The 27,912-nt window shown below is 45.7% G+C and overlaps 1 protein-coding gene across 1 annotated transcript; it reads right to left on the bottom strand.

Moving 5' to 3' along the window:
• Window positions 1-49: 49 nt before the first annotated feature.
• PRCC (proline rich mitotic checkpoint control factor) lies at window positions 50-27,596 on the bottom strand. The gene is made up of 7 exons (XM_086393400.1): window positions 26,888-27,596; window positions 11,004-11,051; window positions 8,262-8,828; window positions 5,941-6,036; window positions 4,190-4,333; window positions 2,160-2,225; window positions 50-489 (listed from the first exon to the last, which is right to left on the bottom strand). The coding sequence occupies exons 1-7, from the start codon at window positions 27,356-27,358 to the stop codon at window positions 403-405; spliced, it is 1,479 nt and encodes a 492-aa protein (XP_086249526.1). The 5' UTR covers window positions 27,359-27,596; the 3' UTR covers window positions 50-402.
• Window positions 27,597-27,912: the final 316 nt, after the last annotated feature.

Here is a 27,912-nt window from a genome sequence, read left to right as displayed (position 1 = left end):
GAGAGAGAGACCTCACTTAAAAGTAGGAAAAGGTTCAGGGCACACAGTGTCTGTTGGACTGAATATTTTATTTCAACAGACATCCCTGGTTTTAAAAAAAAAAAAAAGATGGAGGGAGGGGGGGATATCATCACACCCAACAGGGAGCAAAACTCCCATCCAAGAACTCAGAGCCTCTTCTGAGGCATCACTTGAGTCTTTGCTAGCTCCAAGACAGAAAGGAGCTGAATTTTCTAACTTTTGTTAAGAAAAATCTATCAAATATGTTCATTCTCGCAGAGGCGAGGGCTGGGTCCTCAAGGAAAGAGATCCTGGGCTCAGATCAGCTGGGGTCCCAGAGATGAAGCTGGGGGCCGAGCCAGCTGGGCTGCAGGAGATCCAGAGGCAGTCAGGTCCAGAGCCCTAGAATCCGTATTTGGCTTGGGTCTGCCGGCGGCTGAGCTTGTTCTCCGACCAGGTGTTCTTCAGCTCCAGCTCCCGCTCCTTAGCCTATGCAAGGGAGAGGGGGAAGGGGAGAGTCACACCAAGGCTCTAAGAAACGAGCTTCTCTTGCCTCTGTGTGCTTCCCAGTTTAAAGTCTTTCTGCCATCAAAACAATTATGAGGAAAAAGTAAATCCCTTGAAGGATTTAATTTTCTTATTCAAGCAGAAGGGGAGGACCCTCAGAAAGCAAAGGAATAGGGTTCAAGCAGAATTTCAAGAATGCTGGTCCTGGGACTTCCCTGGTGGCCCAGTGGCTAAGACTCCATGCTCTCAATGCAGGAGGCCAGAGTTCAATCCCTGGTCAAGGAACTAGACACCACATGCTGCAACCAAGAAGCTGCATGCCACAACTAAACCCTGCATGCGCAACGAAGGCCTGTTGTAGTCAAATACATAAATAAATATTAAAAAAAGAATGCTGGTCCTTCCTCAGCTAGATTTAAAACGGAAATGCTCAAATGGGAAATGGACAAATGAGAACTTGAATTTGGCGTCTGAAAGGAACACAATCCGCTGCCTTGGATACCTAACAAGCCACGTGGGGGAAGACAGCGTTGAAGACCTGGACAGGTCCAAATAGGACACCTACCAACAGTAACTTAGTCTGGAGCCGCTGTGTCGCTGTTGTGTTGAATACAGTATATATGGCACCCGAGAAATTCACACCACTTTAGAGCACAAATTGAAGCTGAAAAACTGACTGGAAGGTACAAGAATTGATGCTTTCCCCTCCTGACTGTGGCAGCTCCTAGCTCTAGACTGCATTCTGGGAATGTACAAACGCCACCCTAGAAGAGGGGCTCCTCAACCCCACCCCCACCTACTCCCCTGGGTGGAGGAGGGTGCTGAGAGTTCAGATTTAAAAAAAGACCCTACAGGGGAACAGCAAGCAAAAAATAATTTAAAAATAAAAACAAAAAATTTAAAGACACTACCCTTAAATTCTTTCCCTACAAATAACAAGATAGGGTAAGGGTACAAAGGAGTCAATGAAAAAGAAGGTGAAAATATGGTAAGAACAATGAATGCAAGTTCTGGCACTGAAATCGCCAACCAGCATATACACTATCTGAAAATGACCAGGAAAGAGTCTCACTCCTTCTGTACTTTTGACAGCATTTAGTACACTAGATCTCAAAAAAATATTTAATGACACAATAAATATTTGAAAGCTGCCAGGTCCTATCAAATAAATACCAAGAAATATTCCAATTCCAAAAGATATTTTTAGATTATCTGTAAATCTGAATTACTTGCACTGATGTTTCCTGCCACAGAAATGAAGAACACAAAACCAACCTTACCTCCTCATGAGGTGTATGTTCTGCTAAAAGTCGCTGAACCAATTTTTCTTTCGTTTTTTAAATTATCAGATGAACTTGTATTTAAAAGAACCTTATAAGAAACATTTCACCCCCTCTCTTATGTTTTAAATACCTGAATGTTCATTTACAGTTTATTCCAAGCACCTGTACTTGAGTCTTACATGAAGTGAGCCTGAGGCAGAGTAGGATAATTCTGAAGGACACATCCCCACCTAGTGACCATGTGGAGAACTGCGGAGGGTGCCCGCTGGAAGCAGGTTGTCTGACAGGCTTCTAGCCAAGATCTCAGCCTTCAAATCCCCAGGTTTACAGGGATCCTGCCTAGCAGGCCAGGGCCCTCAGGCCTCTCACCTGATGAATCAGGTACGTAATCTGGTGTTTCCGCCGCTGCTGGCCTGTTGGCTGCTCACCTTTCTTCTGTAAGGGAAGAGAACAATCATTAACACATTGAAAGAAAAGTGGAAGTTTCTCACTTGCCCCAATGCAACAAGGACGGGTATTAAGAAAAAAACTACACAGCCCAAATCCCAGGGGGGAGAAGTCAGCTTGGAGCAGTTTTTAAGTCTGTATACTTACAAGGTAGTTATTTTTACTAAAGTTATTATGCAAAAATCTCAAGCTCAGAATACTTGCCTACAAGAGTCTGCCAATATCCTCATTAGACTGGAAATACTTTGCGGTCAGGGCTGTCTTCTGTATCTTTGGTAACCCACCACCCTCAGCACCAAGAATGGGGCTCTGCCCACAGTGGACAGCTGACACCAGCTTTACTGCCTGCAGTCCATCTAAAGCAGTTTAAAGGTCCAGGAGACCTCCCTCCCTTCTTACCTCCCGCCACCTCCTCTGCCCTTAAGGGCCCCTTCATCTCTGTCCACTTCTCCCCAGTCAGGCCAGATGTCTAGCCTATCTCCTGCCTGCTGCTTACTAAGCTCTCTCCCATCCATCACCTTGGGCTGAAACCCTACTCCCTCATTCTAGTAAGTACCAACAAGCAGCTTCCCTGGAATTAGGTTTTCACAATCACCACACCTCTCCAATTCTCAGCCTTCACCCGTAACTGCGCTGAACCCCTACCCCAACTGTGATGCAAATGATTTACTGTCAAAGTCTGTATTGGTCTGGGCTTTCACTCTGCGGTTTTCCTGTCCTCTGCCAGTGCTAGTCTCAGACTAGAAGCTTCCCAATCAGCCCCACCCAACTCCCAAAACTCCTCTCTGGAGCCTCCTCGGCACTTATGTAATCAATTTGCACCATAATCATTTATACTCAAGTGTCCTTAAAACTCTTTTTCTCAACTACACTCTAAACCTGTCAAGGACAGGAACTGCATCCTTCTCTTCTTTTTTTAAAATCTAGCTCAACACAATGAGATAGTGGGGAAAATAATAAAAGACTTAAACCTGGGAAAACAGCAGACTCCAATTCCCTGATGCTGTTTAATGTCATTTAATATGACGGTTAAAGATGACAAACATAAATCGTCCAGCTCCATTCCTGGTCCACAGTGAGCACCAACAGCAGCTGTTACTATGTGAGGATGCCTCTCCACCCAGTTAGTGGAGCATGCTCTCCTAAGTGGCTTTTCCGGTAAACAGTGATGGATCTATGCTGATCTAACCACAATCCTTTGCTCTGTCCTGTACGACCGCCAGCACTCAGTTAAAACAAATGGCTGGGGCTCAGATGGCCATCTGTGGCCAAAAAACAAAGCAAAGAAAATGGGGGGAGAAGGGCATAAAATGCCCGACCTTGGCCTTGCTGGTGCTGGGCTAGAATCCAGGCTCCCCCACATCTTCCCCGCTGTGGCAGGCTCATCAATGTCCACATTTGCTGTACTCAGCTAGTAGGTGAAGAGATGTTCATCATACTGACTGAAGAAAACTAGCACAGAGAAGGTAGGAGTGTGGTGTGGGAACTGTGAGAAATAAAGCATCTGCAAAGACCACAGCTGGGTTCAATAAATAAGAGAAAGAAAGGGGAGAGAAAGGGATGCACACTCAGAACCCAGGACCCCAGGACTTCGGAGGCTCTGTTGTGCCCACACCTCAATGACGTGCTGCACCAGATCCCAACTTAACAGGCTGGAGAGGGGGTAGGACAGCAGGAAGGAGCCACACATACTGAGACCTTCCCAACTGCAGGACAGGAAATGGCTCCAGCCGTCCAGTCTCAGCAACCAGACTACCATCTAGATAGAGAGCGAAGTGCTGCAAAATTCTGGGAAGTAGAAGCTGTGTCTGGGAGGCTTGGTGTACACTCCAGTACCAAGGGGAACACGTGTTTGCTAAAGGTGTAGGGACAGTAACAATGAGGTGAGGGGTCAGATTCTGCTTTGGGGACTCCCAAGGGGGCCACCCAGCAGACCTTTCTTTCCCACTTACTTTGCTGAATGACTTCATGGTTTTCTCTTCTGTCAATGACTTGGTCATCCACTGCTGGGCCCCACTGAGCTGGTCGTCACCTTTGATCTCCACAAAGTTGATCTCCTCCCTCCCTCGGTTCCTTTTGCCCTGCAGCCGCTTAAACTGGAAAAGGGGGGAGAAATTCAGGAGTCGAGGGTCTGGGTAGGGGATCAGCAGATGTCACCAAGGACCCAGAGTTCAGGGAATGATTTTGGGGCTCCCCAATTCCACTGCACCCTTAATTCTCTCTGTGCAGTATGTCCTTTCACCATGCCACCTCCCAAGCTGACAGGTGAAAGGCTACTTCTCACAAGCTCTCCTGGCCTCAGGAAAAAGAAGGCCAAAATGTATTCCCAAACGTGAGTGCAGAGATTCACTGGTATGAATTTTACTCAAATTGTGTATAAATTGTATATGCCTAAAAGAACTGCACACTATTTTCAAATTAAGAATTAAAGGTACAAAAACAATCCTAGGATCTCTCTTCTAAAAATCAGTTCTTTTAACATGTCTGTTCTTTCTTATTGGTTCAGTATCACCAAATCAGCAGACCACACACCAGATTAGACATTAGAGGAGAAGGTAATTCGAGATGGAGAGAGAGGAAGCCTCAAAAAAGAGCCTGGCAAAATTTCCAGGAGACTGCTACTCTTTCCCCTTCCTCCGAAAGAAAGAAAAAGTATCACACTGTTAAGTCACCAGAAGATGTGCTGAGGAGTGTAGGGGAAGAGGAATTAAATTCAAGAACACTTGGAAATCTGCAGTGAAGCCTAGGTTGTGGTCTGAGCCATCAGCAAGGCCTCTCTCTACCCATAAGGAGCTGACTTTTGCCACTGGATAAGTTCCCTGCTGCCTCCTAGGCTTAGAACAAAAAGGGCCTAACTACTGAACTTGTCAAGGAGGACATACACAGGAAAGTGGACGAACACAGGACGAACCACAGGCAGAAGTTTGCAAAGTTTCTGTGAAAAGGTGAGGAGAATGTTATTTTTATAAGACCTTGCATCCCCTATTTCTCCAACCCACTCCTGGTAGGCTGCAGCCTCCCTACAGATGGAATACTTTATCTCCTGAACATGCCTGGACGGTCGCAGAACACGAGGTTTTTATCTTCCCTTGTGCCGAGTTGGGGAGAGGCTCAGCAATAGGGAATAATACAGTGATGTGAAACACAAGGTTATTTACTGTGGCTGCTGTTCCCTCCCCAAAATTCACTCTCCCCGTCTCTGTCAGTATGATTGAACCCAACATTTTGGCTGGGCATAGTACCACCCAATGAAAAGACTACTGCGTTCTCTTGCAACTAAATATGGCCATATGACAGGTTCTAGTCAGTAAGATAGAAGGAAAAGTATTCTCAGGAACTTTCAGGAAGTCTCCTAAAGGGGGAGGTGACTTTCTGTTTCCACTCTGCTGCCTGGTGTGCAATAATGATGGCAGTGGCCTTAGCTACATTCTTATTTTATCGAAGGGGGCTGGATCTTGACAACTTTTTGAAGCTGCCATACCAGCCTTGGCCTGCCTACCTCTAGCCTTCTTTTATAAAGAAAAAAGTTAACCTCCCTTACATATGCCATTATTACCTGAAGTTTCTCAATTATATGTTCAAACCGAATCCCAAATGAATACAGCTTTTTTGCTTTTTTTTAAAAAAAGAATTTCCTTTAGCTTCAGACTTGAAACCTGGTGTCTAGGGGTCAAAGATGGTCACTTTGGCTTTATTAACTTACTGCTTCGTCATCAATGAAGGACGCATCTGGGGCAATTTCCTGGGGGGGGACCAGAGCCGGGTCCTGTGCGGGATAGTAGCCACCACTGTAATAATCCTGTAGTCAAGGAGGAGAGAAAACACACCAGCTGAGGGCACAGTGCAGAGAACTGAGAAAACCTCATCCAAGAGGCAGTGGTGATACCCACACCACAGACCCCTCAAGCGGACCAGCCAAAGCACAGATCCTAAGGACCTACCCTACAACTCAAGAACCAGAGTTTTTTCTGATCTACACCATCCAGACAGATGGATTTTTTTTCTAGGGAAGAGATACAAGAAATAAAGACATTCTCTCCTGCTTCAATTCACAGCCTGCTCCCTTAGCTGCTTCCCCAGCATGACTCCTTCTGCTGACCTCTACCGTGCCTCAGCCGGGCTCCTCCTGCTCAGAAGACCCCAGGACGCTCCAGTGTGAGCAGAGAGGAGAAGGCATGAGGCATGCTTCCTGCTCCTCGTTGGATCTAGCAGCCCTGGGCATGGGGGACTCCCTCCCCTAGCAGGCAGGGAGGTTGCAGATCTCTGATAAAAATAAACCACCATAAGGGTGGTATGGAATTGACAAAACTGGGAACAAACCAGGTTTGCATTACCAGATTTTCAGTTCAGGAATTGATGACGCCCCTTTAGAGGTGAGCTGGCCAGATGTTGCTGTGGACCGTAGAGGAACAGGGGTGAAGGCAAGGGCAAGGCCCCTACTGTGGCCAACTCAGGCAACTGCAGGGCTGAGAAACTATTTCCTCCCTGCCTGCACTTTTTCCTAATTCTTCCACTTTTGCCCAAAACTCCAAGAAATGCTCCTCTAAGAACATTCATTTTATATATGAAAAATAAGGTTTAATATTAAATCAAAATAATACATTAAAAAACAGAATAATTAAAGCATTAATTTTCATTTAAAGTATTGACAAAAAACATACATTTAAATTGAAGGGCCCCCTAGAGTAATTAGAGTGCTTTAATTTGCACTGACTGCCTTCATGGTATCTGTAACTGCATACAAAATCCCAACTGTTATTCATTGGCTGGATATAAACTAGTGGTTTCTTACATTTTTCTCTTTCTTTGCTAATGAGGTCAAAACATTCATCTTCCTCCTTCCAACAACACTGAGGGGAGACACACTGTCCCTGGTCAGTCTACAGGACACAGCAAGGCTTAATGGCAAATAGTTTTCAAAGTCTTTGATCAGAACAGAGAGCCCTCAAAGTCCACCTACCATGGGTCCCTACGCAGGCCTAGATTGTAGATAAGAGTAACAATGACCACTCAGAGAATCACTGAAGTCTTGAAACCATCACACACTAGCAGGAAAACTTCCTAAGGCTGCCCAGCCACAGCTGCCTCTGATCAACAACCACCATGGCTGTGAGTCCCCAGACTCCTTCGAGCCCTCTCCATCTAAGCAAGCTCTGACCACTGGAAGTCTGTCTTAAACTACTCACAACCTGGCCTCATTATATTCTCACCCTCTGAAGCCCTGGAGAACAATTTAAACAGCTCTTCCACATAACATTTGAATAAAATTTCTCATAACCATTTACTGAGCATTTGCTATGTTACCAATATAACCCTTGTAGCAACCCTGAAGTTCTATCATTCTCCCCATCTTAGAGCTGAGAAATCTGAGATTCAGAGGGGCAGATAAGTAATTTGCTCCAACTCACACAGCTTGAGATTCAAAATCTAAACCCCACTTCCTGTCTCTGCCTAAACTATGGTCCCCCAGTGTCTTCTCTCCAGAGACTGACGTTAGTCCTTTGACTTCTCATGTCTCAGTCAAGGCCTCTCACCATTCTCCTATTCCCTTTGCATTCAACTCTCCAGACTCCCTCCTCTCCCTCCCCACTTGCTATGTTCTCAGCACTCCCCACCTCCAGAACTCTCCTTGGACTCACTGCTATGGAGTCGTCTATGCCAAAGCTCTCACATCCTCCTCACCCACATGTGCAGAAGTTACCCGGGATCTCTAGGATTAGAGACTGCTCTTCTTCCACTTTCTCCCTATACCTCTCATCAGCTCCTACAATGACATTTTGTGTTCAGAATAAAGGGATTAATTGTGTGGTTCAACCTGTCAGGCTTCGAGACTTCGGCAATTTTAGATCAGTATGGTTCAGCATAAAGGCATAATGTTTTGAGACCCGATAAGGAAAACCAAGACACCAGAAGACTCATTAATTCAGCCAAAGTGATGCCAGAGAGGCCGATCACAGGCTCAAAACTCTCCCGGACTGCCAAACTCCAATATTCCCTGGCCTGCCCTCCATGCCGCCTACCCACCTGATAGTAAGCACCAGCGGCATTGGCATCGCCATATGTGGAAAACTGATTGTAGCTGTAGTCATCCCCAGGCTTAGGCATCCAAGGGGCCCCACTTGAGCCTGCTGCCATCTTGAATTCCAAGGGGGCATTGGCTGCATCGTCCTGGAAGGCCGGCTCTGGTTCTGTGCCTGGAGGCAGCTCTTCGGGGACAGTGGGAACGGGGTAAGGGTATGGCTCAACTCCAGGCGGCTCGGCCTTCTCAGGGAGGGAGAAAAAGTTCTCAGGGGCTACTTCCTCATCACTGTCGTCCTCCTCCTGCGTGATCTGCTTTGTCACCTGCAGGGCAGCACTCTTGGCGGCAGCCTTGATAGCTGAGGGCGACGGAGTGGTGGTTGTGGTGCCCACAACGGGGGCAAGAGAAGAGGACTTGGTCTTAGAAGCTTGCCTGGAGGGCTTAGTGTCAGAGGAGCCATCCGAGGGTTTCCGGGAGAAGGCATGGGGCAGGAGCAACCTGTTAGTCTCTTTCACAGTCAGGTTTTTAGGTTGGGGAAGCAAGGCGGACAAGCCAGCCCCCTCACTGGATCCCTGGTGACCCAAGTTTGGGTAAGGAGGGAAGAAAGGTGGCAAGTGAGGTGTTATGATACATGCTACTGACATTAAGAACAAGCATTACAGTTACATGCTCCAGCCTAAAATCTTACCAGCCCTGTTCTGCCTGACCTTTGCCCACTAAGGTCATCCAAAGTGGACTGGACTCCTCCTACCTCAGGCCCTTCTACTGTCCACTTCTCCCAGCTCCTCTATCACAAAACCTTTCCTGATTTTTTTTTTTTTTTTTGCTAATATGATACGTTTAGTAAATACATTGTCTTTCTTCTCCAAAAGCCCAGGGCTCTCTCCAGCTTATCAATGAACATCTCTCAATATCTTGAAGGTTCCTCTTAAGCATGGCAACTCCCTGCTTCCTTTGGATTGCCACTCAAAGTCAATAGCAAGGCTCTGTCCTAAAAAGACATTCATACATCCCGCCCAAAGTTCCCTCCCTGCCCAAGGAAAGCCCTAGAGATGTGGTATATCCAGCTTGTTTATGCCAGAGTCAAGCATTTAACTTATCAATTTGTAAGCTAACTGGCTCAGTCCATCCAGAGTTGCTGTTACTCCTAAGAATCTTTCGGATTCTGCTTTATGTAAAACAAGGCCAGCTGGCCTACCTGTAGGGCTGAGGGAGGCACTGGTTTGAAAAAGGAGATGGAGTTGGTGTCACTTATGGACACTGTGTCACTGTCCTGGAGTAACCATGTACTTCAGCACTCTCGGCCAAGAAATGCCCAGAGTGAGTAAACTAGGGCTTCTGAATCAAGCAGTCCAGGCAGAACTGTTCACCCAGAAAATGGGCTCTTCTCCCTGCTGTCTGTGTTCACAGACTTAGGTCATTCTATCTTGGCAGACGCCAAAGGCTCAGGCTCATAAAAACCAGACTGAGATGGAAGATGGAGCACATACATCCTTCAGGCTCCCTTCGAAGCGTGTGACTTCTTAGCCACATCTGGGATCATGGCTACATCCCTCTGCAGTGCTTGGTCCACACTCTGCCTCATCAGCTCAGAGGTTCTCTATGCATGCATCTCTTCCTACCGTCTGGAAGGCTGCTCTTTACTCCTAGAGTGCGTTCTGAGCCAGAGTCCTCCACCTCTTTAGTTGCCAGTTCACTTCCTCCAGGAAGCCATTCTGACAACAGGCGACAACTGGCTTCATTCAGTCTCAGCAAGTGAGTGTCTTTCATGATTCTTCCTCCGTATCCCACTACAGACATGGACACGGCATCACTCTCATCAGTTATCTAACTTCCATGTGAATTTGTCCTTCCAGGACCTCCCAACATGGGATATGACGCCTTAACAGACTCAGGGAAGGGGCAACCTCAGGATCATGTACTGAATTAGGAGACAACGACCTTACAAAGCAAGAGCCGCTTTTGCTCTTCCTGAGACATACAATTGACATGAGGTCAGAGGGCGTGTAAATCACTGAGTGTGGAGCTGAATAGGAAGAAATTCCTGGGAGGCAGAATAGAGGCCCTGGGACAGGGGAAACAGGAAATGGCAGTGTGAGCATCTCCCAGCACTGTCTGGTTAAGGACTTCTGGTCTTTATGACAAAGCAGCGGCTGAAGGCTGCAGGCAAGAGCATGGACTCAACAGTCAGACCGCCTCAGCCTGACCTCAGCTCTGTCCCCATGAGTTGTCTGACCCTGGGCAAGTTCCTCAAGGTCTCATTCTCCTCATATACAATACAGGAATGACAGTAACACTCTGATTTAGGTACTATTAAGAGGATAAAATCAGTTAAACACTGGTATAGCACTTGGTACTATTTAAGTTTCTTTTCCAGGTTAAAAATAAGACTGGGAGAAGATGGATAATTTTAAAGTTCAGATGTCCCATAACACCATTTTGACCAATCCATTTATTCTACTGTTCCTAAATAATCCTTTTACCTGAAATGTAATAAATCAAACTGAGTTCCAATTCATCTCCCTACCACGCCTGTCCTCTAGGAGAGGCGACGCCAGCACACTAAAGTCAGTGAACAGTGAGGGGAGGGGAGAAAAGCACAAGGTCTGATGTTACCTGGAAAACAAAACTACACTCAAATAGGCAGTCCTCGGTATCAATATCTGCATTTGCTCAAGCTTGATTTGGAAACTTCCCATCTTCCAGGAAGCAATATGGGAAGAAATGGCTTCTGTCACAAAGCTTACCTGAAGGACAGTTTTCTTCTTTGTGGGTTCATCTTCCTCAGAATCTGACTAAGAGAAAAAGAAACAAAGTAAGGCCTCGCTGTTTAAGGACAATAGGGAAAGCACTCACCTTAAATGAAGCAGAAATAAAGGCCTGGACAACAGTGGCTATCATCTTGTCTGGGCCCTTCCTCTGTGTGAGGGATGTATCTCCCAGGACCAGCCAAACAGCTTCAGAGAATGAGGCAGGCATTGACCTCCCCTGGTCACTCATTCTCAAACCCCCAGACCTGCTCCAGAGCCTTTTGCATCAATTTTGTCCTTTAAATTAAGACTACTTCCTCTCATTCAGTCTTTGGTGGAAAGAAAAAGCTATACCCATTCTTCTTCCTATAAATCTGTCCACTAGAAGATAAATGGCATTTGGCCCACAATCTCACCCAATCTCAGCTTCACTTCTAAAACCACTTATATAGACTACATAACCACAGGGCCGGGGCACTCCTATGGGATTAAGTGGTGTGTTAACTACTCTTCTATGAGACATTAAAGGTCAAAGCCATTGGAGAAATCCATTCCTCTCCAAGTATGATCTATTGTTTAAGTATGCCAGACAGAGTCGTTCACGTCCAGGAAGAAGGCAAGTAAATGATGACTGTGAGAATTTGGGGCAAGAAGGGAGGTCCCTCTGTGTTATCCCTCTTGATTCATCAGGATTGTTTCTAAAACAAGCTCTCACACTGAAAAATGGCCAAACTTTTAGTTCAACATCAGCTCCTCAGCCATCTTCAACTATCAGAAAGATGCAAGGCATATGAAAAACGAGCTGTAACATTTTATTTTAAAAAATTAATATCCAAACTGAGAACTTTAAAAGTTTTGCATTTGTTGTTAAGACCCTGGTTTGGGGCACCTGTAAATAAAGGTGATTAGGCAGAAATCTAAGATCCTTTCCATCCCCAAGATTTTAAACAAGTAAAATTCTCTGCCTATTTTTTTCAACAGAACCTCATATGTCACAAGTTCCCCACAGGATTCATCTGCTACAAGGACCTTTTGGTCATCATTACTCAGAACCTACTGTATGCAAGACACTGTGCCAGGCACTATAGACACGGCTCCAACTGGTGTCCTGTGGCTGGGCTATACATATACTACGATGCTATTCATCCACTCAGGCAGCAGGACAGGACTTGCAGCAGGCGGAGTCCTGGCCCACTGATTTCCAGAGGCACAGCCTGGACTACTTTCTCCACTGTGCTTCAAAGAGTTTCTTATATACCAAGACATGGAAAAAGTACCAGCCCTCAAAAAACTTGAGTCCAGTAAGAAGAAAGACAAGTACCCAAATAATTGTAATAAAAGCAGTTAAGGATAAGGGCATCAACTGTGACTCCAAAATCTCCTCAAAGAACCAGCCAAGCCTCCATGTGTACTTCTTCCACGGAAGTCCCCCACCTTGTCACTCCTCCTGCAGGTTCCTGGATGACTGCCACCTCTCACTCTCCTGTCAGTCTGCACTCTGCTCCTCCTGACCTGAAACTCTGAAGTCTTCCTAAAGCAGCTCACCTTGCTCTCCTCACTGTGTCCCTGTGTTATTTATTGTCTGGGGTGGCATCAGGCTAACAATGATTCATCTGTGCTTGCTCTGTAAATCCTGCATTTTTCATGTGCATATATACTTGCCTTACTAGAACTAACACCCAAAAAAGAAGTCCTTTTCATTATGGGGCACTGGAATGCAAAAGTAGGAAGTCAAGAGACAGCTGGAGTAACAGGCAAATTTGGCCTTGGAGTACAAAATGAAGCAGGCCAAAGGCTAACAAAGTTTTGCCAAGAGAACATTCTGGTCATAGCAAACACCCTCTTCCGACAACACAAGAGAAGACTCTACACATGGACGTCACCAGATGGTCAACACCGAAATCAGATTGATTATATTCTTTGCAGCCAAAGATGGAGAAGCTCTATACAGACAGCAAAAACAAGACGGGGAGCTGACTGTGGCTCAGATCATGAACTCCTTATTGCCAAATTCAGACTTAAATTGAAAAAAGTAAGGAAAACCACTGGACCATTCAGGTATGACCTAAATCAAATCCCTTATGATTATACAGAGGAAGTGACAAATAGACTCAAGGGATTAGATCTGATAGACAGAGTGCCAGAAGAACTATGGATGGAGGTTCATGACATTGTATAGGAGGCAGTGATCAAGACCATTCCCAAGAAAAAGAAATACAAAAAGGCAAAATGGTTGTCTGAAGAGGCCTTACAAATAGCTGAGAAAAGGAAACAAGCAAAAGACAAAAGAGAAAAGGAAAGATATACCCATTTGAATGCAGAGTTCCAAAGAATAGCAAGGAGAGAGATAAAGCTTTCTTGGTGATCAATGCAAAGAAATAGAGGAAAGCAATAGAACGGGAATGACTAGAGATCTCTTCAAGAAAATTACAGATACCAAGGGAACATTTCATGCAAAAATGGGCACAATAAAGGACAGAAATGGTATGGACCTAACGGAAACAGAAGATATTAAGAAGAGGTGGCAAGAATACACAGAAGAACTATATAAAAAAGATCTTCATGACTCAGATAACTATCATGGTGTGATCACTCACCTAGAACCAGACTGCGCATCCTGGAATGCGCAGTCAAGTGGGCCTTAGGAAGGATCACTAGGAACAAAGCTAGTGGAGGTGATGGAATTCCAGTTGAGCTATTTCAAATCCTAAAAGATGATGCTGTTAAAGTGTACTCAATATGCCAGCAAATTTGGAAAACTCAGCAGTGGCCACAGGACTGGAAAAGGTCAGTTTTCATTCCAATCTCAAAGAAAGGCAATGCCAAAGAATGTTCAAACTACTGCACAACTGCACTCATCTCACACGCTAGCAAAGTAATACTCAAACCAAGTGAGGCTTCAACAGTACGTGAATCGAGAACTTCCAGATGTTCAAGCTGGATTTAGAAAAGGTAGAGGAACCAGAGATCAAACTGCCAACATCCACTGGATCATCAAAAAAGCAAGAGAGTTCCAGAAAAACATCTACTTCTGCTTTACTGACTACACCAAAGCCTTTGACTGTGTGGGTCACAACAAACTGTGGAAACTTCTTAAAGAGATGGGAATACCAGACCACCTTACCTGCCTCTTGAGAAATCTGTATGTAGGTCAAGAAGCAAATTAGAACTGGACATGGAACAACGGAAAATGAGGTTGGAAAATGAGTACAAGATTGTATATTGTCACCCTGCTTGTTTAACTTATATGCAGAGTACATCATGCAAAATCCTGGGCTGGGTGAAGCTCAAGCTAGAATCAAGACTGCAGGAAGAAATATCAATAACCTCAGATATGCACATGACACCACCCTTATGGCAGAAAGCGAAGCGGAACTAAAGTGGAGACTGAAAAAGTTGGCTTAAAACTCAATTCAAAAACCTAAGATCGTGGCATCCAGTCCCATCACTTCAAGGCAAACAGATGGGGAAACAATGGAAACAGTGAGAGACTTTATTTTCTTGGGCTCCAAAATCCCTGCAGATGGTGACTGCAGCCATGAAATTGAAAAGACGCTTGCTCCTTGGAAGAAAAGCTATGACCAACCTAGACAGCATTTTAGAAAGCAGAGACATTACTTTGCTGATAAAGGTCTGCCTAGTCAAAGCTATGGTTTTTCTAGTAGTCATGTATGGATGTGAGAGCTGGACCATAAAGAAAGCTGAGTGCCGAAGAATTGATGCTTTTGAACTATGGTGTTGGAAAAGACTCTTGAAAGAGTTCCTTTGACTGCAAGGAGATCCAACCAGTTCATCCTAAAGGAAATCAGTCCAGAATATTCATTGGAAGAACTGATGCTGAAGCTAAAGCTCCAATACTTTGGCCACCTGATGCAAAGAAATGACTCCTTAGAAAAGACCCTGATGCTGGGAAAGATTGAAGGCAGGAGAAGGGGATGACAGAGGATGAGATGGTTGGATGGCATCACTGACTTGATGGACATGAGTTTGAGCAAGCTCCAGGAGTTGGTGATAGATAGGGAAACCTGGCGTGCTGCAGTCCATGGAGTTGCAGAGTCAGACACGACTAAGCGACTGAACTGAACTGATCCGTGAAAATGCAAAAAATGTATACTAACTAAAATTTTTTAACAGAATTCAAGAATTATTATTCTCTCTGGTCTGCCACGAGGTCAAACACAATCCAAGAAAAGCCTTAAGCCCCAAACACCCAAGCATTTTTGACCTTTTCTCTCTGTTCCAAACTCCACTGCCTCAGGGTTTACTGACCATTTCCCTTTTCTTTTTTTTCCCCTCACTCCTCCTTCCCTTGTTTTTTGACTATGAAGACTTTCTCCTTTTCAGCAGACCACACAGAACCACCTTACTGTGGGGTACACAAGGCTGTCATGAAGTCCCCAAGGCATGTTTAAACTTTAACATCTTAGGCAATATGTCCAATGGAAACAATCTGAAAAGAAAATGTTATCAAGTTTAAGACGATTACATTCATAAAACCATACAAGCATATTTTTATTTTTCAGATCTGTGACAAACAAAAAGTGGCTACTCTGAAATTGTAGGCAAACTGTCCTATGGCTAATAGAATTGAAGGCCAGATCAGCTGGGGGAAGAAAATTCAATTTTTCCTTAAATGTCACAGACTGTTTCCATTATACTGTCAACCTAAGTTTAAAGCTTAAAAGCACACACACGAAAAACTGTACAAAGATTTTAAGAACACCTTATTAATTCCGGATTTAGAGGACTGCTACGGTTACTCACAATCATCCTTCTCTCTTTGAACATCCTGTACTAATCTACTGAGCCCCATTATAAATCATCTCATGATGGGCACAAATAGGACTCCCTAAAACAGAACACTAAGACCCTCAAAAAATGTGCTGAACCCCTAAGCCCTTCTTAAGACTATTCATCTTTGAGAGAGGGGCAGAAATAAATCTTTACCTCTTAAAGCTGACTAACAGGGCTCTGAGACATTCAGTACCACACCTGGGCCACAGAGGAAGTCCAGGGCCCTTGGGAGAGCAGGGAAGCAGAATGAGAACCACTCGCCCTCTGAGTTAACTTTAGCCAACCAAAGAGGCTGGAAACATGGAACTCACTGGTTCATTATGGGAAAGAGGCTGAGAGGCCACTCAAAGGACTTACGGGCATGTGTGGGCTTGGATGAAAACAGGAAACCAAAGAAAGCTCAGCAAGGAATTATCCAAATACCTCACACACAAAAATAAATTTCAGTTCAGAGTACTATAAAGGAGGAGATGAGTAATCCAAGATGTGCCATATATCTACCAGTCATGGGGTCAGGGGCTCTCTTAGAGAATTTAAAAGGAAAATTAATTCAGCTTCTATCAGGAACCAACTGGAGGCAACAGGATCAGCCTAAGCACAGTATTTAATTTAGACACAACGAGAACTTCCTTGATGGTGAAAGGTACATGACCACACTTGGGTTTTTTTCCCCTTTATCATGGTAAAGCATATATAACATAAAATGTATCATTTTAACCATTTATAAACATACAATTCAGTAGCATTAAGCACATTCATAATATTGTATAACCATCACCACTATCTGTCTCCAGAACTTCTCCTCATCCCAAACAGTAACTCTGTACCTATTAACAATAATTCCCCATTCCCCAGTAACCTCTATACTACTTTCAATCTCTTCATTTGCCTACTCTAGGTACCTCATACAAATGGAATCATATAATGTGTCCTTTTGTGTCGAGCTTATCTTACTGAGCATGTCTGCAAAGTCCATCCATATTGTAACATGTATCAGACTGCATTCCTTTTTAAGGTTGAGTAATATTCCACTGTATGTACATACCACTCTTTGTGTATCCACTCATCTGTTGCTGAAAATGTGGGTTATTGCCACCTTTTGGCTACTGTGAACAGGGCTGCTATGAACACTGCTGCTGCTGCTAAGTCGCTCTAGTCGTATCCGACTCTGTGCGACCCCATAGCCGGCAGCCCACCAGGCTCCCCCATCCCTGGGATTGTCCAGGCAAGAACACTGGAGTGGGTTGCCATTTCCTTCTCCAATGCATGAAAATGAAAAGTGAAAGTAGCATACAAGTATTTGTTTGAGTCCTGTTTTCAATTATTTTCACCTAGGAGTGAAACTGCTGGATCATTCTAATTAACTTTTTGAGAACCCACCAAACTGTCCTCCACAGGACTATATTAAAAGGTCAACTCCTAGAGTGCTGAAGACCAGCGAAAGGCGATCTAAGTGGGTCTGTGTCATCTGACCCAGAGAGGATGATGATGCTAGAGATACAGGAGCCCCCAGGGCTGGAAGAAGTAGGCTGGGCTAGAAAAGGCATTCCCAGGTTTTCGAGACACAAACTGGCCGTGTCTCTTAAGAAGGAAGTGCTGCATTTCTTTTTGGCCTCCTAAGAGCCTGCGCCTCAGTGGCCACCACTGTCCTCTCTGTTCCAGCTGCCAAGAGTGACAAGACACACACCGCCCGAGACTGCTGAGCAAGAACGGAAACAGACATTTCCCATTAGGCCAGGCCCAGCGGGATCTGCTCACTCCCCATGGCAGCTCCCTCTTATCTCCCAGGCTCTGGTTCTGACAGACTCCCTTTCCAAAAAGCAATCACTAGTTGCCAGGGCCAGAGGCCAAGAAGGAAATCTGAGCCCAAGCACAGACCACCGCCCCACCACCAACCCCCAGGCTCCAAACTCTAATCACTTACACACTCCTCTCTGCTATTATCCCAATTAGCTACATTGATCAACGGTTTTCCCCTTTGGTCTCAAATATGTTCTTACACCTGCCCGTTCAGTTAGGGCATCATTTTCGCTTCCACTTTTGCACTCCTCATAGTACCATTTTCCTAGTTCTGGTTGCTCAAGACTCTTCTATCTTTTGGTAGGAACTATGATAGAAAATGTGGAAAACTCAGCAGTGGCCACAGGACTGGAAAAGGTCAGTTTTCATTCCAATCCCAAAGAAAGGCAATGCCAAAGAATGCTCAAACTACCACACAATTGCACTCATCTCACACGCTAGTAAAGTAATGCTCAAAATTCTCCAAGCCAGGCTTCAGCAGTACGTGAACCATAAACTTCCAGATGTTCAAGCTGGTTTTAGAAGAGGCAGAGAAACCAGAGACCAAATTGCCAACATCCGCTGGATCATGGAAAAAGCAAGAAGAGTTCCAGAAAAACATCTATTTCTGTTTTACTGACTATGCCAAAGCCTTTGACCATGTAGATCACAAATGAACTGTGGAAAATTCCGAAAGAGATGGGAATACCAGACCACCTGATTTGCCTCTTGAGAAACCTATATGCAGGTCAGGAAGCAACAGTTAGAACTGGACATGGAACAACAGACTGGTTCCAAATAGGAAAAGGAGTACATCAAGGCTGTATATTGTCACCCTGCTTATTTAACTTATATGCAGAGTACATCATGAGAAACGCTGGGCTGGAAGAAGCACAAGCTGGAATCAAGATTGCCGGGAGAAATATCAATAACCTCAGATACGCAGATGACACCACCCTTATGGCAGAAAGTGAAGAGGAACTAAAAAACCTCTTGTTGAAAGTGAAAGAGGAGAGTGAAAAAGTTGGCTTAAAGCTCAACATTCAGAAAACTAAGATCATGGCATCTGGTCCCATCCCTTCATGGGAAATAGATGGGGAAACAGTGGAAACAGTGGCTGATTTTATTTTTGGGGGCTCCAAAATCACTGCAGATGGTGATTGCAGCCATGAAATTAAAAGACGCTTACTCCTTGGAAGGAAAGTTGTGACCAACCTAGACAGCACATTAAAAAGCAAAGACATTACTTTGCCAACAAAGGTCCATCTAGTCAAGGCTAGGGTTTTTCCAGTGGTCACGTATGGATGTGAGAGTTGGACTGTGAAGAAGGCTGAGTGCCGAAGAATTAATGCTTTTGAACTGTGGTGTTGGAGAAGACTCTTGAGAGTCCCTTGGACTGCAAGGAGATCCAACCAGTCCATCCTAAAGGAGATCAGTCCTGGGTGTTCATTGGAAGGACTGATGCTGAGGTTGAAACTCCAATACTTTGGCCACCTCATGCAAAGAGTTGACCCATTGGAAAAGACCCTGATGCTGGGAGGAGGGATTGGGGGCAGGAGGAGAAGAGGACGACAGAGGATGAGATGGCTGGATGGCATCACCGACTCGATGGACATGAGTCTGAGTGAACTCCGGGAGTTGGTGATGGACAGGGAGGCCTGGCGTGCTGCAATTCATGGGGTCGCAAAGAGTCGGACACGACTGAGTGACTGAACTGAACTGATGATAGAAAGAAACACAACATACCTAGGAGCAAATACGACTTCTGCTCCTCTCAAACTATGTGATTTTAGCTCTGTTCTCTAAATTCCTATATCCTCACCTGTAAACCAGGGGTAAGGCTTAACTTAGAGAGTCACTGATGTGCCCAGCACAGTGTCAGACACTGCACAGGTGACCCACAGATGTTGGTGCATTCGTCTTTCCCTTTCTATCTAGGGCTAAATCCTAGTTAAATTCACCGCAGTCAACTCTTAACAGAAGTGACCAAAATCAGTGAAATTTCAATTTCACAGCTTCAAATCCTTCACTACCTGGGTAAGCAATTTGAAAGGACGCCTAACACTAATCCAAGTAACTCGGAAATTTCTATTTGTGTTGGAAGGCACATTACATGACAGAAAACCCTTAGAGCAAACGTATTCCTCTAATTTTGCTTTTTTGGTATCCTAATTTTAGAAGTCTGCATCTCCTAAGCCCACAAAATCAGCGGGCTGATTTTCTTAACAACTGTTCAGAAAAAGAACAGTAAGAAGGGAAAAGGAATGATGATTCCCCATTTTATGGATCACTCCTAATTTTTGACTCACATTAAGTCAAAAGCTGACTGAATTTGATATTGAAACGTACATGGAGAGAGAATTTCCTGTGTTCCCTGACTGTGGCTGATCGATGAGCCGACTCAAATCAAACCAATCATAGTCTCTCTCCCAGAAAACCAGACCAGAACTAAAACTATAGTTCAGTCTGGGCCAATCACTAAAAGGAAGGAATGAAAAACCAAGGAGGTATAGGTGGCCATCTTTCGTCCGCAACAAAAGTTAAGAAGTGGAGGAAACTGGTCTGCAGACAAAGAAGAATGAATTAAAGGTGCAAACAGAAGCTGTGTGGGTCCCTGACAGATCTCCAACTCCTGATTCCAGGCCCTTTCCAGGGTACCTCAGTATATTTATGATGTATTTCTACTTATGCTAGCTTGGAGCAGTTTCTGATACTTGTAACCAATTAAATCTAACTAATCCCCAACCTGCTCTACCTTTGTATTCCCCAAATAAATAGCACCACTACCCTCCCAGCTGCCTGAGCCAAAAGGTCAGCCTTGACCCCTCTCCTTCACCCACGCTGCTACTGCTAAGTCGCTTCAGTTGTGTCCGACTCTGTGCGACCCCATAGACGGCAGCCCACCAGGCTCCCCCGTCCCTGGGATTCTCCAGGCAAGAACACTGGAGTGGGTTGTCATTTCCTATTCCAATGCATGAAAGTGAAAAGTGAAAGTGAAGTCGCTCAGTCGTGTCTGACTCTTAGCGACCCCATGGACCACAGCCTACCAGGCTCCTCCATCCATGGGATTTTCCAGGCAAGAGTACTGGAGTGGGGTGCCATTGCCTTCTCTGCCTTCACCCACGACATCCAATCAATTCCCTGGTCTTACCACTTCTCCCTCCAAAAAAGACCTGGAACCTCCAATCCTCTCCATCCCCACCACTCCCTCGTCTCACACTGTCTCTACCAGTCTTGCTCCCTCCAGATCTTTTGGCACCCTGTGATCAGAGGGTTCTTGCTCAGACTTAAGGGCTTTTCACTACCCTAGAATTATGTACAAGGGCCTTGGCATCGTATCCAAGGCCCATTATCATCTGGCCTCAATCTCTTTCTCTCTAGCCTCTGCTCTCATCACTACCCCTGCCCACCACGCACTGCAGCCATGGTGCCTTGCTAAAGCTCCCCGCAAAGTGTTTGCATTCTCTCATCTCTGGGCTTTTGTACATTCCGTTCCCTCTGCCTGATGTCCTCCTCTTCATCACCCCTTTCTCTGGCTACCTTCTGCTCACTTGTCATATCTCTAAAGTGTAGACATCATCTCCTGAAAGCCTCCCCAACCTCTAAAGTTGATTAGTGCCCCAAAGGAGAGGTCCCGTGGCACCAGCTCTATCATGGTCCTCCTGATTTGACCTTGCCTGTCTCCCCCGACATAGACCATCAGGTCCTTTTACAATAGGGTCTATCATGCTCACTACTGTACTCAGCTCCTGGCACAGAGAATCAGCTCAACAGTGAATGAAGGAATGAACGAGAGTTCAGAGTTAATTGATCCTACTTCAGCACCAAATTCTAAAGGAAAATTATTTAAGGAAACCTAATTCATTCACTTGAAAAGCAGAGACATTACTTTGCCAACAAAGGTCCATCTAGTCAAGGCTAGGGTTTTTCCAGTGGTCATGTATGGATGTGAGAGTTGGACTGTGAAGAAAGCTGAGCGCCGAAGAATTGATGCTTTTGAACTGTGGTGTTGGAGAAGACTCTTGAGAGTCCCTTGGACTGTGAGGAGATCCAACCAGTCCATTCTGAAGGAGATCAGCCCTGGGATTTCTTTGGAAGGAATGATGCTCAAGCTGAAACTCCAGTACTTTGGCCACCTCATGCGAAGAGCTGACTCATTGGAAAAGACTCTGATGCTGGGAGGGATTGGGGGCAGGAGGAGAAGGGGAAGGCAGAGGATGAGATGGCTGGATGGCATCACTGACTCGATGGACGTGAGTCTGAGTGAACTCCGGGAGTTGGTGATGGGCAGGGAGGCCTGGCATGCTGCGATTCATGGGGTCGCAAAGAGTCAGACATGACTGAGCGACTGAACTGAACTGAACTGAACTGAATTCATTCACTCAGATGTTTACTGAAAGCCCAATAAGCACAGGACACAGAGCTTAGAGCCACAGGACCTTAGACCCACAGATATTTCAAAGGCTAAGGTCGCCCTTACCTATTCACCTTAGAACTTTCTTAGGCTACCTTTCCCAGGAATTACATGTTCAGAAAACAAAACACTAACTTGTACAGAACAAAAATGGGAAACTGAACCAGTTAAGGCCTAGGATTTGGTTTTATTCTAATTATCCATCTCACAATTTATCTCAGGAATTTAGCAAATTATACTTACAAAGGAGGGATAGTTAAAAGTCCTCAGAATTTTCCACCACTTCAGCCGGCCTAAATGGAAGATTCTACAGTCTCTACCAGCAACTTTTCCTGATGCTACCTCTGAGGACCTAAAAATGAGTCTTTCAACTGTCACTGTGGAGGGAAGCAAGCTGGCTCAAAGTGCCATCTTCCCCCATATATAGCAATTAGGCTGAAAGGAAATTTGGGAAGAAAACTGTGAAAACAGAATGCCCCCCAAAATGAACCTATTTTCCTCTGTCTTAGGAACTTTCCTTTGTTCCAGGTTAAATCAAGAGCAAACTTAAGTTCCAATGGAGCAAAAGAAGGCTTTTTGGAACCCTAGACTTAGAAATAACAGACTTGGGTAAAAAAGAAGGGGGAAATGATTTGGAAAAAGTTTGGAACAAGGTAGTAAGAGAGATTCTGGAAATACCTTCCATAAAGAATCCATATTCATTTGAATTCATTCACCCAAAATATTTAGATAGTACTCAGTATGTGCCAGGCATTGCTTTAACCACTAGGAATTCAGCAGTGAAAAAAATAAACAATAAGCCCTGTCTTCATGGAGCTTGTATACTAGCAAAAGAGAGAGGCTAATAAAATAAACAGCATGTGAGATGGTCAGTATGTCATCTCATACACAGCAAGGTAATGCTCAAAATCCTCCAAGCCAGGCTTCAATAGTATGTGAACTGTGAATTCCAGACATGCAAGCTGGATTTAGAAAAGGCAGAGGAACCAGAGACCAAATTGCCAACATCCCCTGGATCATCGAAAAAGCAAGAGAGTTCCAGAAAAACATCTACTTCTGCTTTATTGACTATGCCAAAGCCTTCGACTGTGTGGATCACAACAAACTGTGGAAAATTCTGAAAGAGACGGAAATACCAGACCACCTGACCTGCCTCTTGAGAAACCTGTATGCAGGTCAGGAAGCAACAGTTAGAACTGGACATGGAACAACAGACTGGTTCCAAATAGGAAAAGGAGTACGTCAAGGCTGTGTATTGTCATCCTGCTTATTTAACTTATATGCAGAGTACATCATGAGAAACGCTGGGCTGGAGGAAGCACAAGCTGGAATCAAGATTGCTGGGAGAATCCATGCGCCCTTTCTTGGTCCTACTTGAGCTTAGTCTCCGGTACCACTGTGCAGACTGGGTCAAGTAGAACCAAGAAAGAAAAAAAAAAAAAAAGATTGCCAGGAGAAATATCAATAACCTCAAATATGCAGATGACACCACCATTATGGCAGAAAGTGAAGAGGAACTAAAAAGCCTCTTGATGAAAGTGAGAGCAGAGTGAGAAAGTTGACTTAAAGCTCAACAGTGAGAAAACTAAGATCATGGCATCTGGTCCCATCACTTCATGGGAAATAGATGGGCAAACAGTGGAAACAGTGAGAGACTTTATTTTCGTGGGCTCCAAAATCCCTGCAGATGGTAACTGCAGCCATGAAATTAAAAGACACTTGCTCCTTGGAAGAAAAGTTATGACCAATCTGCTGCTGCTGCTGCTGCTGCTAAGTTGCTTCAGTCGGGTCCGACTCTGTGCGACCCCATAGACGGTAGCCCACCAGCCTCCCCTGTCCCTGGGATTCTCCAGGCAAGAACACTGGAGTGGGTTGCCATTTCCTTCTCCAATGCATGAAAGTGAAAAGTGAAAGTGAAGTCACTCAGTCGTGTCCGACTCTTATCAACCCCATGGACCACAGCCTACCAGGCTTCTCCGTCCATGGGATTTTCCAGGCAAGAGTACTGGAGTGGGGTGCCATTGCCTTCTCCATATGACCAACCTAGACAGCATATTAAAAAGCAGAGACATTACTTTGGCAACAAAAGTTTGTCTAGTCAAAGCTATGGTTTTCCCAGTACTCATGTATGGATGTGAGAGTTGGACTATAAAGAAAGCTGAGCGCCGAAGAATTGATGCTTTTGAACTGCGGCATTGAAGAAGACTCTTGACAATCCTGTGGACTGCAAGGAGATCCAACCAGTCAATCCTAAATGAGATCAGTCCTGAATATGCATTGGAAGGACTGATGATGAAGTGGAAGCTCCAATACTTTGGCCACCTGATGCAAAGAACTGACTCATCTGAAAAAACTCTGATGCTGGGAAAGATTGAAGGTGGGAGAAGGCGATGACAGACGATGAGATGATTGGATGGCATCACCAACTCTATGGACATGAATTTGAGTAAGCTCTGGGATTTGGTGATGGACAGGGAAGCCTGGCATGCTGCAGACCATGGGGTTGCAAAGAGTTGGACACGACTGAGCAACTGAACTGAACTAGATGGTGATAAACTATCTTAGATGGTGGTGCTATGGAGAAAAATAAAAGAAGTGGGGTGGGGCGGAGTGGGTGACAAGTTACAACTGAAATAGGTCGGCTAGCAAGTCCTCACTGGGAACTTGTCTTTTAAACCCAGATTTGAAAGAGGTGAGGGAGAGAACATTCAGACATCTGTGGGGAAGAGAACAGAAATAGCCTCCAGGCCGATTTGGAAGTCTGAAAAAAAGCAAGGGCGAAAATAAGCTTCCCTCTGAGGGTTACCAGAGGTGAGCAAGGCATGGACCAACTGACCTTTTAGAAGTGAAAGAATGGGAAGAACTCCAGATAACTCTAAAGTATTACCTGCCCCTAGGATGTTCAAGCTGGTTTTAGAAAAGGCAGAGGAACCAGAGATCAAATTGCCAACATCCGCTGGATCACAGAAAAAGCAAGAGAGTTCCAAAAAAACATCTATTTCTGCTTTATTGACTATGCCAAAGCCTTTGACTGTGTGGATCACAATCAACTGTGGAAAATTCTGAAAGAGATGGGAATACCAGACCACCTGATCTGCCTCTTGAGAAATTTGTATGCAGGTCAGGAAGCAACAGTTAGAACTGGACATGGAACAACAGACTGGTTCCAAATAGGAAAAGGAGTACATCAAGGCTGTATACTGTCATCCTGCTTATTTAACTTCTATGCAGAGTACATCATGAGAAACGCTGGGCTGGAAGAAACACAAACTGGAATCAAGATTACTGGGAGAAATATCAATAACCTCAGATATGCAGATGACACCACCCTTATGGCAGAAAGTGAAGAGGAACTCAAAAGCCTCTTGATGAAAGTGAAAGTGGAGAGTGAAAAAGTTGGCTTAAAGCTCAACATTCAGAAAATGAAGATCATGGCATCCGGTCCCACCACTTCATGGGAAATAGATGGGGAAACAGGCGAAACAGTGTCAGACTTTATTTTTCTGGGCTCCGAAATCACTACAGATGGTGACTGCAGCCATGAAATTAAAAGACGCTTACTCCTTGGAAGGAAAGTTATGACCGACCTAGATAGCATATTCAAAAGCAGAGACATTACTTTGCCAACAAAGGTCCATCTAATCAAGGCTATGGTTTTTCCTGTGGTCATGTATGGATGTGAGAGTTGGACTGTGAAGAAGACTGAGCGCCGAAGAATTGATGCTTTTGAACTGTGGTGCTGGAGAAGACTCTTGAGAGTCCCTTGGACTGTGAGGAGATCAGCCCTAGGATTTCTTTGGAAGGAATGATGCTCAAGCTGAAACTCCAGTACTTTGGCCACCTCATGTGAAGAGTTGACTCATTGGAAAAGACTCTGATGCTGGGAGGGATTGGGGGCAGGAGGAGAAGGGGAAGGCAGAGGATGAGATGGCTGGATGGCATCACTGACTCGATGGACGTGAGTCTGAGTGAACTCCGGGAGTTGGTAATGGACAGGGAGGCCTGGCGGGCTGTGATTCATGAGGTCGAAAAGAGTCGGACACGACTGAGTGACTGATCTGATCTGATCTGATCTGAGGATGTCTCTTCTATCTCCCAAGTGCTCACTCCAAAAAAGGTCTTCAATTTTTCTGATCCAACATTCAGAAAACGACACAAGCTTGGTTGCCTCTTCTATATGTAAATGGTGAAACTGAAGCATAGGCCTGCAGTTCAGCTAAACTCTGCATCTTCACTCTGTCCTTCACCAGGTAAGATCTTACACATTGGACACCTGTTTCTCATCTGTAAAAATTAGAATGTTATCTCTCACAGTTCTGTGGCAATTCAAGGAAAGGGTCAATGCCTGGCAAATAATCTGTACTCAATAAATACTGAATTTCTTCCCTAACTTCGCTCAAAAATAGAATCCAGGATCCCTATCCTTTCTGCTCAGACCCTGATGCTTTTAAGTTCAGAGGCAAAGCAAAAGATTAGTTCTGAATGTTGGCCAAGGGCTCAGGAATTGTCTCCTGTTACCTCTTCTAATGCCATATTTTATGCTGTTGTGAGTACATCGGGGGTTTGGGGCGGGGGGCGGGGGGAACCTTCGATGAAGATGCAACAGAGGGAATGCAATCAAGGATTCCTGGGCCTGGCCCTGTCAGTGTCAGGGGATGGTATAAGGCCTTTCCGCGGGCGGGTCCAGTTTGGAGAAACACGCAAGGACAAGTACCCTAACTCCCCAAGCCGACAAACTTCAGCTGGACTAATCGCACAGTACCAGGGATCCAGTGGTCCGGAATCAACGGATGCATTTACAGGAGAGAGTCTCCGAGCCTCCACAAGTCCCTCCCACAGCTGAGCCCATGCCCAAACCCAATGGACAGTGGGGGTGCCCTCTCCGGATACTCACATCCCCTTTATGCAACTCTGGCGCCGCAATCTTCACCGGCTCTGTCCTCTTCTTTGGCTTCGGAAGCCCCAGGGGGGGCCCGGCACCGCCGATAGGGGGGGGCAGACTGAGGCCAGGGCCTCGGGGCGAGGGCAGCCCCAATCCGAGCCCCTCCCCAACTCCCGCCGCTTCAGCCGGGCTCACGCCTGGAGGTGGGGGGAAACCTCCCAGGCCGAAGGGCAAGGGGGGAGGAGGCTGGAGCCGGGGGTCGCCGGTGGGTGGGGGCAGCAACAGCGGCGGGGGAAAGGCTGGGGCCAGCATCTGGGGGGGCGGAGGCAGCAAGGCCGGACCCTTGGGTGCGGGAAGAGAAGCGAACAAGCCCCCTAAAGTGGGCCCAGGTGTAGGGGCCGCCGCCTCCTCCTCCTCCTCCGGCTCCGGCTCAGCCTCATCCGGCTCACTTTCATCGCTGCTGGCGTAAGCAACCAGCGACATGGCGCCGCCCGCCTTTGGGGCGCCCTTGCCGGCAGACGAGGCCTACTTGAGACCGGGGATGTCCGGAGGCCTAGTGTGCCCCCCCAACTCGGCGGGGAGGGGAACCAAAAAGCCCGCCTTCTCCGTACTCTAGGGCTAGCCCCGGCAGAAGCCCATGCCCATAGTTGATTTCTACCGAATAAGGCTTCCCTCTTCACTTAAGCTCCTAGTCCCGGGCAACTACACACAGCTAATGGCCGCCGAGTCACTCCGCCTCCTCCTCGCCTCACTAACATAAGAACTACAACTCCCAGAGAACACTTTGGCCACGGCACCATTCTCCGCCGCAGGGAGCGCGGCGCAAGGCACGGCGGGAGTTGGAGTCAGAGGAAGGATTGACGGGTCCGCAGAAAGACGGGTGCTAAATCCGCCTCTGATACTAGGACTCCTGGGATGAGTAGTTTTGGGTTTGTTGGTTGGTTTTTTTTTTTTTTTTTTGGTCCCCTGACAATTCCTAGATAACTGCAAGCCCCATCGGTCACCGCGGTGGTTATGGAGACAGATAGGAAAGCATT

The sequence above is a fragment of the Bos grunniens genome, chromosome 3 (assembly GCF_055505025.1).
Source record: "Bos grunniens cultivar Pamir isolate PY7600 chromosome 3, Bosgru_T2T1.0, whole genome shotgun sequence".
Lineage (NCBI taxonomy): Eukaryota > Metazoa > Chordata > Mammalia > Artiodactyla > Bovidae > Bos > Bos grunniens.
The sequence above is the reverse complement of the archived record's forward strand: the minus strand, read 5'-3'. Positions and strand labels throughout refer to the sequence as shown.

Bases quoted from the DNA above. Each gene is read 5' to 3' on its own strand.
- PRCC (XM_086393400.1), bottom strand. From the start codon at position 27,358: ATGTCGCTGGTTGCTTACGCCAGCAGCGATGAAAGTGAGCCGGATGAG. The intron at 11,052-26,887 runs GTGAGTATCCGG...TTTTTCTCTTAG, and splicing joins CAGAGTTGCATAAAGGGGAT to TCAGATTCTGAGGAAGATGA. The intron at 6,037-8,261 runs GTGGGTAGGCGG...CCTTGACTACAG, and splicing joins CCGCTGGTGCTTACTATCAG to GATTATTACAGTGGTGGCTA.